Below are 16,394 nucleotides of genomic sequence, written 5' to 3' on the forward strand. Positions count from 1 at the left end.
AGGCTGCAGCAGGGTTTAAAATCATTTACTGGAAAATTGCCAAGTATAAAATCCACATTGGGGCCAATATTCTACAAAAAAGGAGAGAACTGACGGAATCAATCGCCAATCCTTTCCAGCCCCCACTAAGCAACGCAGGCTGGTGCAAAAAGGGGTCACTGCAAGGAGGGGCGGAGCCTGCTATACCGTCCCCTCCCTAGCTCCTCCCCTTGGTCCTGTACATCCATCACCCACAGCTGCCAGTCTGGGCCCAAGCTCCTTCCAGCACCTCTGCTTCTGGTCACAGGGAACTCCACAGTCAATAGTCTTTCTGTGTTTCTCCCCTCCCTTTGGGAGGAAGCACAACAACAGAGCGTGAGACACACGGGTGGGGGTGGGGCTCCATGAGGTACGCAGAGAGCCTTCATCCATCTCTCTACATGCAATGCCAGTCCACTTGTGGCGTGGCATGGGCAACAGGTGGCAAAGTGGGAACGTCAGAGGTAGTCCGTGCATCGTGTCGCACAGGACTGCACAATCCATGCTTTGGTGGAAGAACTTCTGATGCTCATCCCATTCACATCGCTAGCCCTGAAGCTTGAAAGTCTGATGCAGTCTCTCGGCCTGGTCCTTCAGTGCCTGGATCTCCTCCTGAATGAAATCAGTCAATGCTTTCCGCATCTCCATCTGCAAGCACACGGAGCCGTAGTCAGCAAGTCCATGCAACACACGCCAGCTCTCCGCCTATGTGCGGATGGGTACACCAAGAGCAGGTGTATCCCAAATACTATTCCCCACCTCCAGTTCAAACAAATGCACAAGCCTTGGGCCCAACCTAAGCCATCATTTGGGATCACAAAGACGCATAAATGATAAAATCATCATGCAGCTAAGGTGGACCAATTTATAAATCAGCCAGGTAGGGAAAGCTTGAGCCCCACCCCCAGTCTCTCCCATTCCCATCAATGCCAGCCTGAACTCATCATACCTTCAACAGCTGATAAATACTTTTGCTTCTCTTAGCAGATCAGTCTTACTTATTCCCTTCATCATTCTCCTAGAAAGATGGCTGTTGGTTTCCAATTGTATTATAAAAAGGAATAGTCCCATGTTTCAGGGAATTATATGACAGCCACAATGGCTGTGTTTTGCCTCCACTGCCAGAGGTATTATGCCTCTGAATACCAGTTGCTGTGAATGGCAGGTGGGCAGAGTCCTGTTGCACTCATGGCATCTGGCCACCCACTGTGAGAACAGATTGGTGCCCTAGATGGGCTACTGGGCTCTTTTATGTTCTTATGAAAGGCGAACATAAGAAGCAGGCTTGGCACACAGTCTTCCCTCATTGGGGGGAAATCTGTAACTGCTCATCCCTGCAATGCCCCCCATTTTACCAGTGCCCAACTCTATGAGAATGAACCTTAAGGATGAATCCAACTCATCAGTGCAGTAATGTCAAGCCCTTAATGATCAGCCATCCTATTTGCACTCACCGCTGATTTGTTCTCTGCCCGCAGGTGCTCCAGCAGTGGACGGGCACTGAATGGCTTCCCAATTAGCACGGTGATCTTCTGTAACAAGAAGAAAAGGAAGCAGGAGCAAACCGGTAACAAGGGAGGCAAACGGCTTTACTTCCACAAGTCCTCAACTTGCTGGTGACTTAGAATCCCCTGCCACTCCCGTCTGCAATGCTAGGAGCGCCTCTTCCCATCTCCAACACTCACCTGCCCAGCACGGGGCACGTATGGGGGTGCATTGGGGAGTACATCGTTCATTCCTAGGGAGATGGAGCGGGGGGGAAAAACAACACAAACTGTTAGTTTTGATCCCAGCCCCATCATAAGCCATATATATAAAAAATGACAAAATGGAATAGGATTCCTGCGTATTTAATAGCTGTACAGAAGGGATCATTTTAGCAGGAGCTGAAAAGAGCCTCCACTACTAAATTCATAGCATTCCATGTGGATTATGCAAGTAGGTTAGATATATAGCCTATCCAGACAAAGTAGAAATTGACATGTGTTTAAAGTCTATTTTGATTTTTTTAAAAAAAAATACCTGGCTTTAACAGTTTTTATGTTTGTAAGATTTTACCAAAGATAAAAAAATAAAAATCATGTGCTAGATAAATGTTGGAGTTGTGTGTGGAGCCCCGGCTCACTCAGCAGCGGCAGAGCAGAAAATTGGGAGAGGTTCCTCCCACTTCAGAGAACAAGGTTTAAATAGAGCTGGAAGTAGAAGGGAGGAGTTACTTGTTCCAGGGTACCCTCCAGCATCAAGTGAGAAGAAAAGGCCATGCTGGTTTTTCAAAACCCATTCCCGCATCCTGAATCTCAATATTCTCACTAAACTACTTCTGAAATACAAAATGTTGGTTTGGAAAGTAAGCTGGAGAGTTAGTTTGTGTCACATTCTGCCAGCCTTCCTTGTGCACACTTTGGGCATTGCCTTTGGAAGCACCCTTGGGTGGGAAATCTGGCCCCTGCCAAAATCAACCTTTCTGCACAGATCTTAAAGGAAGACGTGTCCTATTCCACCAGAAATCTGAGATCCCTTATATCTTCTACCTATGCCATTGCCACCTGCCTAACATCAGACCTCGTCCCTCTCCTGATTCAGGTCTCACCTACATGCCAGAGTGGCAGTATAATGGGGTGAAGGCGGCATTCAGCCAGAAGACGCCCAATGCCTGGAAGAAATAAGAGGAAGGGGAGTTAGAGAGGATGAAATGGTCCCAGAATGCTCCTCTCCTACTAAAAAATACCTACCCCATTTGAAGCGCATGAATTCCTGAGTCATGTTTACTTTGCCTGGAAGAGGAAGATGGAGAACAGTTAGGGCAATTAGTGGGCAGTGTAGGTTAGCCTCTGAAGCAAACAATATCACCACCACACCTATATCTATCTGCCACCCCCAGCCCCAGTGGCTCACAGAACCACTTCCAAGCATTGCTACCTACCTTCTGGGAACACGTGAACCCAGTCTCCATGGTTGAGCTTCTCAAGAATGTAGTCCATGCCTTTCTGATAGACTCCATCTCCTGCAGGAAGAATGAACAGATTAATGGCAGTTCAATCCCGCACGGAGGGCTCATGCAGCCCTAACCAGAACATTCTCTCACCATGCCTAGACAAGTCATAAGCATTGAAAAGAAAACAGATTTTTGCTTTTAAGAGTGATGCTTAATAAGAACTCTTTTCATTTGCAAAGCAATTAAAAATCTCTTTCTTCACAGCATCCTTGTTGATAAGCCACTATTATTCCCATTTTACACATGTCAGCTGGAAAATAGAGGCTGGGAGAAATGGAGGCACAAGGCTTCAAACTGAGTATGTGAATTACTTCTCAGGCCTGGATTTGGTACAGCTGTCCATGGCCTAAGCCTTGTCTGGGCAACCACCCCATTTATAACCCAAGAGCTGCTTGCCTGCCCCATGTCTATTAAGCAAACCATCTGCTTACCACGACAGACAGGTACACATCGCCCAAGGCTGAAGAAACGGGAATGCAGCTCCTTGGTGAAGCAGATGTCTGCAGCTGTTGGGGTCCTGGGAGAGCACAGAGACTGTTAAAACCATGTCACAACATGCTCAGCCAAGTTTTCATCTGGGCTCTCCAAAACCTTGGGAGCTCAAACTGAATATGATGGGCAGCCCCACGAACACCCAGGAGCTTTTAGTTTTATTTATTCAATTTGTATACTGCCCAATCCCTGTAGATCTCAGCTCATTCCTTCCTCACAGGGAATAACCACCTTTCCCAATACTTACCAGCGCATTTTCTGCAAGTTCCAGACGTGCCGTAATTTCAGGATCCCTGGGGGAGGCACAACTACATTAATACAGGGAACAATCCAAATTAAATCTACCACAGCTAATGCAGGAAAATGCTGCACGCACAGGGGGTCAGGCTTGGGGTTCATCCTTAAGATAGACAAGTTAAGCCTCCTTCATGAAGGTCCTAAGGGAGTGGGGAGGGAGCAGACCTCAGGAAGACCTCAGGAAGACCTCAGGAAGGCGATTGGCCTGGTCTCTCAAAACAGAAGAAAAAAGCAATACCTTCCCCTTCCCATCCACCAGGTGGCAGCACTTCCCTTCTAGTACCTTACCCCACAGATGTGGATCATCCATGCAGGACTGGTGGTTGCAGACCGTCAAAAGAGGGATGCCTTCCTGGCGCTTCTCAATAAGCTCATACAGTACTTCTTTGTTATGGACATTCAGCTGGTTCATATACCCTGAAAGCGGGAGAGCAAAATGAGAGCTCAGTGACAGCAAAGGTACAAAGAGACTGTAGAGAAAAAGGCTGAGGAGTTCCTAGGCTCGGATTCAGACTGGAGCAAGATAGATCGCTCTGTCTAGGTTCCCAGTGCTCTATCTAGCCATTAATAACAATGGATAGCGGCAATAATTTGTGGCTTTGCATATTTAGCAGTCATATGGCAGTTTTGAGCAAAGCATTAGGTAAATGTAAAGGTAAAGGACCCCAGGATGGTTAAGTCCAGTCAAAGCATTACACACAGTTCACATAGGAAGCTGCCTTGGTATTGGCTACACAGACTGGTAGCAGAACTGTCTGGTTCCGGGGTCTTTCCCAGACATGCCTGGAGATGCCAAGGATTGAATGTGGGACACTCTGCACTCAAGAGTGCAAGCTGCCCCACTGAGATGCACACATTGTTTTGCTGCAACAACCTTGAAACAACCTTGCAAGGCCAATATTGTTACATCCACCATTGCCAGAGTGCTAGCAGTGGATGGGTTGCCTAAAGATACCTAGCAAGCTCTTGGCAGAGATGAGCTACGACAGCTCTCATTAGGGGCATGGGATGGGGAGAAATGGGGAAAACAGAAGACCTAGCTTTATAAAAGGCCTGGCTCCTGGGTTCTGGTAGCCCTCAGGCAAGACTGAGTGGCTATAAAGCAGAGGGAGAGGCCAAAATATGTAAACCAATGGAGCACACGGACAGCTCCGTCACTGGCTTTGCATGCACCAGGTCCTCTCTCTTCTCCCATAACAAGTCCAGGGCCAGATTGTGGCCTTCCAGGTCTCCCTACCTGGCCTCAAAACTCTCCTCTGGCTGCACCACTTCCTAGACCTGCTTTTCACCCTGGAGGAAGAGGAGTTTGGATTTGATATCCCGCTTTCTCACTCCCCTTCAGGAGTCTCAAAGCGGCTAACATTCTCCTTTCCCTTCCTCGCCCACAACAAACACTCTGTGAGGTGAGTGAGGCTGAGAGACTTCAGAGAAGTGTGACTGGCCCAAGGTCACCCAGCAGCTGCATGTGGAGGAGCGGGGAATTGAACCCGGTTCACCAGATTACGAGTCCACTGCTCTTAACCACTATACTACTCTGGCTCTCCTGAGAGATTTTGTCTCTTGCTTGCCTTGTATAGAAGCCTCTGGTTTCTGCTCAGGTGAAACGTAACCTATTACCCAAAGGCAAGAATCCTCTCTCTTGTTCCACCCACTTCTGCTTCTGGCTTCACCCACCACTGGCATATGGCTCCCAGAAGTTTGCCCAAGAGACAATTTGGCCCTCAGGTAGAAATAGGTTCCCCACCCCCGCCCTATGCCCACCCCTGTCACTAATCTAGTTCTGACTCCAAGAGCTCAGTCTCCATTTCCCTGCCCAGCAGAAGTAAGTCAAAACCTCGGGATCCCTTCCACTTCTACATATTAACATTCTAAGGAATCTCCACATGTCTTCCCGAGCTCCAGGCACAGCATGAATCTCTTGTACTGCTGCAGTCTTCCAGGGAGCCTAAATGGCAACGCCGTCAAGCATTTCTGCACACCCTGCCATGAACTCTTTTTGTCTCTTTTGTGACACTAGCTGTGTAGGGGCAGAAGTTACAGGTACTCACTGGTCCAGAAGCAGCTGTAGGTGCCCACCAAGCCCATGACCACCCTGCTGGCCAAGGTCCAGGGCAGATGTGGGGCCCGGGGAAAGGGCCATTTCACCTCAAGGGGCATCTTCCCATCCCTGGCAAGTCTTGAGGTAAGAGTGTCAGCTGTCCCTGCCAAAGAGAACAGCAGATTGCTTTGCAACCTATCACATTTGCCTACAGCTCTTGGTATGTAGTCCTCTCCCCTGCCAAGAAGGTTGTGTTGCAACTTGCAGGTGGAGCCACCACATCCTGCCGTCTCACCTCTGCCTGAGGGCTGTCACCACATTTTAAAAAAGAAAAAGGTGAGGAGGCTAAACAACAGGATTAAGCAGAACAGTGCAGTGATGAGAAACAGAGAGGTTGTAATTGAAGTTACGTGGGCCAACCCTATAGAAATTGAGAAACTGCTGTTGCAAGTCCACACCCAGCAAAAACGATTACTAAAGCACCTATGTTGACTTTTACCACAGATCTAGAAAAATTAGTTTTGAGGTAGAGGTGTGAAAGGGTGGCAAAGACCACTAGTTAGTGGTGCAGGGATTTTACTATACACATTAAATACAAATATACTGTGAATGAAAGCTTGGAGAGAAGTGGTAATTTTGAGAAGTATTTTGAGGAAATGCCTTCTTTCCACCCGTCATCCCTGATGCACCCATTCTTTTTTAAATTGGTCCTCTAATCAGAGGAGCAATCTGAGCAACACAAACTCAAGAAGTGGCTCTCAAATATTTTTATTGCACTTTTGGTCATATTTATTTATTTCACTTCTTCAGTGTAGAAAAACCTTGGTTTACAAAAAGAACAGTACAATAAAACTATTTTTTTAAAGAAAATAAAACATTCGAAAAATAAAAACCAGGAATAAACTAAAAACACATCAGAATTCTAGAAATCTGGGTAATTTCTTTTGTGAGCTGAATCTTCCCATGTGCACATACAGAGGTGTAAGGAAAGATGCACCGAATCCCTCAGTCCTCCTCTCCCTTTCTACCAGCCTTCACCCCCTTTTCTTACAGCAAACAGGCAGACAGCCACCAGGTGATCTCCATCCCCAAGCCCACCGCTCCCCACCTGCGCCCCAATACGCTCCCACATCTCTCCCATGGAAAGAGGGACATCCTAAGGCAGCATGTCCAGAGTCCATTTTGGGGACCTAATCCTGCCGGTCGGTTTAATCCGAAAAAAGCTCAACAACTTCAATCTTAAAAACAACTTTGGTCGGCCCTTACGCATGTTCACTTCATCAAATCTGGCCCCCTTTGAAAAAACTTTGGGCCCCTCCGTCCTAAGGGAACATTCCTAAGGGACGTTCCGGGATGAAATCGGCTTCTCTCAATCAGGGGCGCCCCTGGAGAAGAAGGAGGGTCGGCGCGCCCCTTTCCGACCTTTGCCATGGCGCCTCTCTCTCTCTCTCTGCCTGGGGGTCTGGGAGCCCCCTTCCCTCGCCCGTCTCTACCAAGCAGCCTCTGCCGGCCGGTTTCCGCAAGGCCCAGAAACCCAGCAGGGGCAGCTTCCCCACCTCGGCGCCGGGGGAGGCGGGTGCCAGACGCCGGGAGTGAAGCGGGAGGCAAGCGGCGCCTCCGTCCGCCCCCCGCGCCTCCTCCCCACTTCTCCCCATTGCACCCCACTCACCTCCTGCTCCTGCTAGCTGCCTTCAAACTCCTCTTCTTTCTTATCGCGGCGAGAAAGAAGCAGCTCGGCCCCAAAGCGCCCCAGTTTTGCAAACTCTCTTCCCACGTAAATATTTTTAATTAATTATTTATTTATATTTATTTTAATAAGAGAGGCGTAATCAGAAACACAGGGTCGTAAAGCGTTCTCGGACACTTAGCGGTCGTGAACTGTCGCAAAAGGCTACTCGAGTGGGGGGGGCGCTTTCCGGCAAGGCCTCGGAACCGGATGGTGTTTCAGAGTGACGCGCACGATCGGAGCTTCCGCTAAATGTTGAAGGCGGCCCATTGGGCAGCAGTGTCGCTCTACCCCGTGGCATCTCTATGGTGGAATCCCTATTCGCCTCGCCTTGCGAGTTAAAAGTGGGAAATATCCTCCTTTAATTTAGTGAGGCATAATCACGAATAATGAACCTCCTCCCGCCTTGTTTTATGATACGAGTGGAGAACTCCGGCATTTTGAAAGACAAACAGAAACAGACAGGAAAGGCTTTTGTTCTTAGACTAGGAACTTCCTTATGGGTTAAAAAAGAGCATGCTGAGCTCGCTTAAAACATGTTGCCCCCCCTTTCATATAAGCATATTGTATTCCTTATCTCTCTGTGTGTGATGCACATATATTTTAAATGGGAGCAAACACAATATTCCATGTGCAATGCCCCTATATTTGGCGCCCTTTAACAGCGCGATCCTATACATTTTACTCAAAGGGACTTGCTTTGTTTCAGGAGACTCGCGGCGCGATCCTGGTGCACGTTTTCAAAGAAGTCCTACTGAGCTACTCCCACAAAAGCGTGCATAGAATTGCAACCTTTGTATGTTGTTCATTTCAAGTCATAACTTTGACTTACTTGTATCGGATCGGATTGTTATAAGATGTGCGACCTTTGCGGTATATGTTGTTGCTTCTTCAGCTTGTAAAGCGCCTTGTGTATAGCAACACAGAAAGGCCATGTGCAAATAAAAAGTGATGATGGCGATTTATAACTGAATCTCATCTCGCCACGTGCAAATCCTTTTCCCTGTGGAAATGCGTTGAAGCCGAAAGCGTGACTGGATGTAGCTCGTGAGCATCCAAATGGCAGCCAGTCCTAAAGCAAAGAATGGTTCTTTCTTATTGTGAAGGTGAAAAACAAACGTACCGGCGTGAAACGTTTGGCAAAGGACTACATTTCCCAGCAGCCGCATTAGGGTTGACGCATGCCCTCGCGGGGCTAGAAGCCCTCTCCAGGTGGCCGCTGAAGGCTCCTCCGTGCCCCGATTCCCATTCATCAGTCGCGGAGCCGTGCACGACCTCGGGAGCCGCCGGCATGTCTTCTTCTGCAGCGACGGAACCCGAGAGCAAAGCGCTGCCCATCGTCGTGAGGACGTACTTCTCCGAGGTCGTGGAAGACGACGGGAACTTCATCCAGGCAGTTTGCAGCCTGTGCAGGCACAAGAGGAAGACCATCCGAGGGCAGCACAAGGCGCCATCCAATTTCACCAAGCACGTGCAGGTACAGAATGGCAGCAAAGGGCCACTACGCATTCGCACGTGAGCCAGCCCGATTTGCAGATAGGTTTAAGATTAGCGATCCGGGAGCCCCCGTGGGCACGACCGGCATGCAAACTCCCCGTGCAGTCGTGCAAAAGGGAGCTCAGGTGCTCCGTGCGCTTCAGGGCCGCTTGTTATGCTCAGGAGCGCTTTGCCGTTATTAGCCCCCCACGCGCGCGGCAGCATCTTGTTTCGGACCTCGATGTCGCCTGGTTCGAATGCGCGCGTTCAAGCAACCTTGGTCGTCCTCAATAGATCAGATTCAGGCCATGGCCCTCCTGCAGTTGCTGATCTCTAGCCTTAGGGCTGGAACAGGGATGTGGCTCTCCAGGTGGTGTTGGACTACTTTCATCATCCCCAAGCCAACATGACCAGTGAGTGGTCAAGCATGGTGGGAGCTGTAATCCAGCAAGATCTGGAGAGCCACAACTTCCCTGCCCCCAAGCTAAACAAAGACTACTCTGCATTGCAAGGAGTGGAGTCTGGACTCTTGCATCACCTGATTCCACAAATTGTGGTTGACCTCTCCAGTCCTCAAGGATCCTAGTCTTGGACTGAAGAAGAGATAGCACATCACGTTGGAGAACCACATTAAAATATTTTCAGTGCATATTTTCATACACATCAAATGCCAAACTACAGCAGATAAATTTATTGCCTTTAGGATGATCTTACTTTAAAATAATAATCATGAAATAGGAGATGCTTAGAACATAAGAAGAATCTTGCAGGGAAGCTGTGGACCTCCAAGTGTTGTTGAACCACAGCTCCCATCATCCCTGACCACTGGCCATGATGCCTGAGAGTGAGGGGAGTCCGACGTCCTCTGGAGGATCACCGGTCCCGTCATCACATGTTTTAGTGGCTCCAGCCAAAGGTCCATAGGAAACCATCATTCTGTTTGGGAAGGCCTGTCAGATGCTTCAGGAAAGGGCATAAGATGAGTGGGAAAGTACCCACCCCCAATTTTTTATGCCCAGCATTTGGTATTCAGAGATATACTGCCTCTGAATATGTTGATTCTAATTGGTTGTCATAGCTAAGAGACTTTGCAAAAAACATACCTTAAAATCAGATGTATTATAAAAAGAATTTATTTTTACTTAAAATTAATTTTTAGCAAAGTTAGTGGATCCTTTTGCTTCTTCGCTTTTTTCTGTTTAGCAATTTGGCAGCATTCTTGCAAATTTCTCTGTAAGGTTATGGAGACTGGATATTTTAAAATACAGTGGTACCTCAGGTTAAGTACTTAATTCGTTCCGGAGGTCCATTCTTAACCTGAAACTGTTCTTAACCTGAAGCACCACTTTAGCTAAAGGGGCCTCCTGCTGCTGCTGTGCCACCGGAGCACAATTTCTGTTCTCATCCTGAAGCAAAGTTCTTACCTGAAGCACTATTTCTGGGTTAGCAGAGTCTGTAACCTGAAGCGCCTGTAACCCGAGGTACCACTGTAAAAATAAAGGGGCTGGATTCAGCTAGTGAGAGGACATCCACATAAGGACTTCTGCTAGTGCAATGGGACTTTCCTCCCCACTTCAACCCCCATTGGCTTAGGTTGGGATTGGGAGAATCCCCAGAACAGCACATGGGGTGTGGTGGGAGGAGAGGGGAGTTGATTCCATCAAGCAAGCAGAAATGTTTGTGCTGATGAAGCAATCTCCTTAGTGCTATGTTGAATTCCTCCCAATATCTGTGAGATCCTGACTCCACAGGCCACTGAGCAATTCATCAGGTCTGTCAGTACTTTTGCATGTGACAAGTATTTATATATTTTTGTATGATTTCCATAATAATTTCTATATCCTATAGCACTGACTGAAATAGTTCTCCTCTGTTGTAGAGAATCCATGGAGAAAAATATCTGAAGCTGATGCACAAAAGGAAAAATATCCATTGCAAACAAATTGGTAGTGGCATGTTAAAAGTTTCTGAGAAAATTCCAAAATACAGTGAGCCTCATTGGGACCCTTACTCACAGTATCAGCTCTGTGATCAGTCTTTATCCAAAGAAAACCTGGATCAACTAATTCTCAATTTCCTCATCACTGATATGCTTCCCTTGTCGATTGTTGACGGAAGTGGCTTCCACACTTTGATTAAAGGGATTATTCCCAGTGCTGCAGTCACTTCTACAGAAACCTTACGGAACAACCTTGCAAGACAGTATGCCTTGGTTCTTGAAAAAATTAAAAGGAAATTGGACTCAGTTTCTTATGTTTGTACAACTGCAGATGTGTGGATGCATCAGGGGCAAAGTTATGTGGGTGTCACATGCCACTGGATCAATTCAGCTCACTTGACAAGAGAATCTGCTGCCTTGAGCTTCCGACGCTTTCCTGGGCCATGTTCATACAGCAAGCTTGCTTCTGTGCTGACTGAGATCCATTCGCAGTATGATTTGGACTCCACAAAAATAACACACATTGTCACGGACAATGGGAACCATTTCCAGAAAACCTTTCAGCTGTTCTCTGGACCCAAAGAGCAGCTGGAGGACAGCTTGGACCAGCAAGAGGGGAATGATGTGGAGAAGCAAGTGGATGCTGATGCCTGTGTCAACGTGCGCATTTATGAAGCCTTGTCAAGTGACACTGTTGATTCTTCTGACCTCTTCTACTTGCCACCCCGCGTGGCCTGCTTTTCCTGCACACTCAGCTTCGTGGCTGCGACAGCTGCTTCCAGAGCACTGGCCACCAACCCTCCATACAGGCACCTTTTCCAAAGCGTGGCAAGCAAATGTTGTGCTTTAAGGAATGTTTCCCAAGATAGCCTGAAAAATGCAGAGCTTGTTAATTACGCCCTCGGAAAGTCTCTTCCCAAACCGACCTCCATATGGAATTCTGAGTTCGACAGCTTTTGCCGCATATACGACATGCGTGGCACGGTGAATCTCATAATGGCCTGCCTCCAGCTTCCAAAATTTACCAACCTGGAGCTGGAGTTCTTAGGGGAGTGGTTGGAGGTGATGTCTCCGATTGCTACAGCACTTGACAAACTTCAGACAGAAGAGGCCATTGAGTCTTTCCGCGGTGCTGCCCTGCCCATGGTGCTTGTGTTAAACAGCCGACTTGAGTCGGTGTCTCCAAAATACACTTCTTGCCTGGCAGGTGCACTGAAAGGGGAGCTTCAGAAGCAGTTTGGGCACATGCTGACCTTTGACACAGCCGTAAGTAGTCAAAAGACAAAGCCACTAGTCATTGCTTCTGTATCACATCCATTTTTTAAATTGCGTTGGCTGCAAAGTCAAGATGATAAGAAGATCGCTCAGGAGCTTTTCTTACGGGAGCTGCTCCGCTGTGACACTCTGTCGTCGAAGGCTGACAGTCAAGCCGCAGCAGTGAAAGCTGCCGATGATTTTTATGGCTTTGATAATCAGGGGGTGGCGGCAGCTGAGTCTGCATTAAGGAATATTGGGATACAGTTCCTCAACGATCCATCGCATGAGCTGAGGCAACTGAAAAGATACCCAGCCATCGCCAAGGTTTTTATCAAGTTCAACACCACTCTGACAAATTCTGCTCCTGTAGAAAAACTGTTCTGCCACAATGGACAAATCCTGGGGCCCAAAATGGCCTCCCTTCAGGATGATGTGTTAGAGATGATGATGTTGTTGCAGAAAAATTCCCAGTTTCTTGTATGATATATGTCCATAGAGCAGTGGCCTAGAGTCAATATGGTGCCCTCCATATGTTGTTGGACGGCAACTCTCATCTCTAACCATTGGTCATACTGGCTGGAGCTGAAGGAGTCCCAACAATGACTGGAGTGCCACAGGCTCCCACACCACTGCTCTGCAGCCCAGTTTTTCCACCTGTTCCTCCTTCAGAAAAACTCTTTTCATGTTGCTCCTTCTGCTGAGGCACCAGTGAAACTGTCACATCTATGCATTGCAGAGTGTTTTGGGGCATGTTCTAGGGCGCATACTCAGGGATGGCTCAAGAAAGGTGCTGATGTTGTTGCTGCTGCTGTATTAAGCAGCGTAGGTGTGATGGGCTACAGGGACTCACCAGTAACTTGCCAGTACCTTGCCCTTAAGTAGACCCCAGTCCCTACCACCAAGCAACAACAGGGCAATGAATCCTGAGGAGGCCGTGCTTGGTCTCCTTGCCTGGAGGCTCCACTTGTGCTAGAAGGGGCATGGTAGCTCTTGTTCATCTGCTTGATGGGAGAGAAGGAGTACCTGGAGGATATAAAGCCACAGGGAGAGGGAAGAGGGGCAGTGGAAGGCCAGAGAACAGGCTGGACTACCTAGGCATCTAAGAGGGCTCTCACACAAATAAGGGTGGTTTGGCCCATACTCCCCTGCCAGATGCCTTCTGCAATCTTCTGCAATCTTGCTGAGTTTTCCTCAGACATTTGCCCAGTGTGCCTGCATGGTGAGGGCCAGACCTGTGTCCACTCAGTTCATGCTGAGCACTGGACAAGCTTGTTGGTTTTTGTATGAACTTGGGTTTGAAATTTGCTGCTTTGAACTGTATTCTTTTGATAAATATGTTACACTCTGTTTTACATAAAGCGTAGCCTTGATTAAGTGACATATACATTTTGTTAAAAGAAAAGAAAACATTTCCATGGTCATGAACTGACAATGCACCCTGAAGTCCCCTCTGACTGTATATTGCACAGGAAGATCATCAGCAATAAGGAAGTTGCCTTTCTCGGCAGCTTGTCCACCCTTCCTGATCTTACCAAGGACCCCTTCGGAGAGGAACTCAGAAGCTTGAGACTGCCATTCAGGAGTCTGCCTTCTCAAATGCAGCCAAAGTGACTCCATGAGGTTACAAGGAGCTTTAGATGTGGTGACACCTAGTTTGCTCAGTTGATATTGTGGCATGTTACTTTAGTGTGGGGCCTCCCCTCTGGCCGCAAGTAAAGGCCAGTCTGAGAACTGCTGCTGTAGAGAGATGATATAGAACAGGGGTCAGCAACCTTTTTCAGCCGTGGGCCAGTCCACCATCCCTCAGACCATGTGGTGGGCCAGACTATTTTTTTGGGGGGGGGGGGAATGAACGAATTCTTATGCCCCACAAATAACCCAGAGATGCATTTTAAATAAAAGGACACATTCTACTCATGTAAAAACAAGCTGATTCCCGGACCATCCGTGGACCGGATTGAGAAGGCGATTAGGCCACATCCGGCCCCCGGGCCTTGGGTTGCCTGCCCCTGATATACAGTGGTACCTCGGGTTACATATGCTTCAGGTTACAGACTCCGCTAACCCAGAAATAGTACCTTGGATTAAGAACTTTGCTTCAGGATGAGAACAGAAATCGCATGGCAGCAGCGCGGCGGCAGCAGCAGGAGGCCCCATTAGCTAAAGTGGTGCTTCAGGTTAAGAACAGTTTCAGGTTAAGAACAGACCTCCAAAAAGAACTAAGTACTTAACCCGAGATACCACTGTAGAATCTTTCCTAAGAAAGTGAGCTGGCAAATCCCCTGGTTCAAATCTCCCCTCAGTTATGACCCCATTAGATTGCCTCAGTCAAGTCACTCTGGTAGCTCAGTTGAAGACTGCCTCTTTGCATGCAGAAGGACCCAGGTTCAATTCTTGGCATCTCCAATTAAAAAAGCACATTGAGTAGCAGTTAGTTAATTGGGGCAGTATCCAACTAACTTGCTCCATCAGTGCAAGGATTTCACTTATCCTCTGGCACACATCTGCAATAAAGACGTAATAACGGTGGCCTACCTCACAGAACTGTTGTAAGGAGTATTGAGAGAATATATATCAAGAGCTTTCAACAATTGGGTTAAGCACTATATAAATGCTAGATATTATTGTTGGATGATTTATATAATGTAGTAGATATGTCAGAACACCTGCATTTTCATGGTTCACTGTACCTTTTTTTGTCAAAATGCATTTATAACATTTAAATTTCAGAAAGCCACTATATATGATACTTTTTAAAAGTGCAAATAAAAAAACTGATCATTGAAATTCTTCATAACTCAACACGCAACAGCCAAAAACCAAAACAGATAACTGTTTCATGTGGAGAAAGACTGTACTCAGAGCTGGCCTACCCATGAAGCAAGTTGAGGCGACCGCCGCAGGTGGCAGGATTCATCACCTGAATTGACAGCAGATCCCGATGTTGATCTTCCTTCTTGGGCTAGCCCTGCGTATACTCAATTAGTGAAACTCCTGCATAGGATCGCACCTTCTAGCTAGGAAGTTTTGATTAAAACAATGAGGAGGATGTAAGGATGTTTAAGATTCTTTTGTGTTCTTTGCTTATCAGAATTTCCACAGAAATTGTAAATTTGGATTAAATGGAAAAATAACATGGGGTGGCATTTTGACAAGGGTGATGTCCTGCAGATACGGCACAAAACATGGACGCATGAGCAGCTCTGAGTGCACAGTGAACTGCTGTAGAGCCGCCCACAAGGTGCTTCTTCAAGTATACATGGCACAGACCACTGAGGGCTGGGGTAGATAAAAGTATATATAATTAGCAGACCTAGAGGTTAGCTGGTAACCATGAGTTTAAGCTGTCATGGTTCTTGGTGTCTGCTCCCCAACCCCCGCCATGTATATGATCTGACCTGTTATCCTGGTATGTCCAACAAGCAGGAACACACATTGCATTGAAAATACTTTTGCTTTCTCAGATGTTGTGCTTGATACTTAATGAGCTTTTATTAGTGCTAGTAAAGACATACTGCATAATGGATTGCCGTAGTATTACCACATCAGTTTTAAGCATGTTGCCCCATACTTTCACTGAATGTGATGACATTGTGGTTGGTTGTATATTCAGTTGTTGCTGGATATAGTTTCACTCATGGGCGTAGCCAGGATTTTTGTTAGTGGGGGGCAGGCCTTTGTTGGGGGGGCAGAACCTCAGTTACCTATGTATTTTTATTTAATTTTATTTATTTGGGGGGACAGCTGCCCCTTCCTGCCCCCCCTTGACTACGTCCATGGTTGCGCTGACCATACATGGTTGTGATGACAAAACCAGGTGGAAGTACAAGTTTACCCTTCCTTAAACAAGGTTTTATGTCACCTCTTGGCACCTATTAGTGCTTAGAGCTGTGTCAATCAATCAATCAAAACTTTATTAGCAAAGCCAACAGGCCACAGCTATACAAGAATTAAAAATAGAAATAAGGATAAAAGGGAGAAAAGAACAAGCAAAAGGAGGTCCGTCAGATGAACAAGTCTGTCACTCAGATGGTGGCCCTCAATTTCATAGCTCTTTCGATGTACCTCGCGACCTTCTCTGTTATCTGACTATCCGTATCAGATAAGAGGAAATACAGTGTGATGTCTGGTGAACGGCCGGGGTTGGAGAGAATGA

The 16,394-nt window shown here is 47.2% G+C and overlaps 2 protein-coding genes across 4 annotated transcripts; one reads left to right on the forward strand and one right to left on the reverse strand.

The window, feature by feature from the left end:
- Positions 1-9: 9 nt before the first annotated feature.
- TAFAZZIN (tafazzin, phospholipid-lysophospholipid transacylase) lies at positions 10-8,512 on the reverse strand. 3 transcript variants are annotated; one of them, XM_083719667.1, is made up of 11 exons: positions 8,399-8,512; positions 5,851-6,003; positions 4,091-4,219; positions 3,753-3,798; positions 3,445-3,530; positions 2,942-3,022; positions 2,751-2,792; positions 2,609-2,671; positions 1,704-1,756; positions 1,473-1,550; positions 10-666 (listed from the first exon to the last, which is right to left on the reverse strand). In XM_083719667.1, exons 1-11 carry the CDS (start codon positions 8,499-8,501, stop codon positions 565-567), a joined length of 936 nt encoding a protein of 311 aa, XP_083575793.1. In that variant the 5' UTR covers positions 8,502-8,512; the 3' UTR covers positions 10-564. The 3 variants fall into 3 exon arrangements, with proteins under 3 accessions (XP_083575793.1, XP_083575795.1, XP_083575794.1); XM_083719669.1 differs by lacking the exon at positions 8,399-8,512 and adding an exon at positions 7,501-7,716 and having other exon boundaries at positions 5,851-5,997; XM_083719668.1 differs by lacking the exon at positions 8,399-8,512 and adding an exon at positions 7,510-7,714 and having other exon boundaries at positions 5,851-5,997.
- Positions 8,513-8,648: 136 nt separating this feature from the next.
- On the forward strand, positions 8,649-13,645 carry LOC310834712 (uncharacterized protein). The gene is made up of 2 exons (XM_083718854.1): positions 8,649-9,043; positions 10,922-13,645. The coding sequence occupies exons 1-2, from the start codon at positions 8,651-8,653 to the stop codon at positions 12,719-12,721; spliced, it is 2,193 nt and encodes a 730-aa protein (XP_083574980.1). The 5' UTR covers positions 8,649-8,650; the 3' UTR covers positions 12,722-13,645.
- Positions 13,646-16,394: the final 2,749 nt, after the last annotated feature.

Source organism: Podarcis gaigeae, assembly GCF_964106915.1.
Source record: "Podarcis gaigeae genome assembly, chromosome: 17".
NCBI lineage: Eukaryota > Metazoa > Chordata > Lepidosauria > Squamata > Lacertidae > Podarcis > Podarcis gaigeae.

Excerpts from the sequence above, each read along its gene's own strand:
- TAFAZZIN (XM_083719667.1), bottom strand. The coding sequence starts at position 8,501 with ATGGCCTTTCTGTGTTGCTATACACAAGGCGCTTTACAAGCTGAAGAA. Across the intron at positions 3,531-3,752 it reads AACTTGCAGAAAATGCGCTG|GACCCCAACAGCTGCAGACA; the intron begins GTAAGTATTGGG and ends GTGCTCTCCCAG. Across the intron at positions 1,757-2,608 it reads ACTGCCACTCTGGCATGTAG|GAATGAACGATGTACTCCCC; the intron begins GTGAGACCTGAA and ends CCATCTCCCTAG.
- LOC310834712 (XM_083718854.1), top strand. The coding sequence starts at position 8,651 with ATGGTTCTTTCTTATTGTGAAGGTGAAAAACAAACGTACCGGCGTGAA. Across the intron at positions 9,044-10,921 it reads ATTTCACCAAGCACGTGCAG|AGAATCCATGGAGAAAAATA; the intron begins GTACAGAATGGC and ends CCTCTGTTGTAG.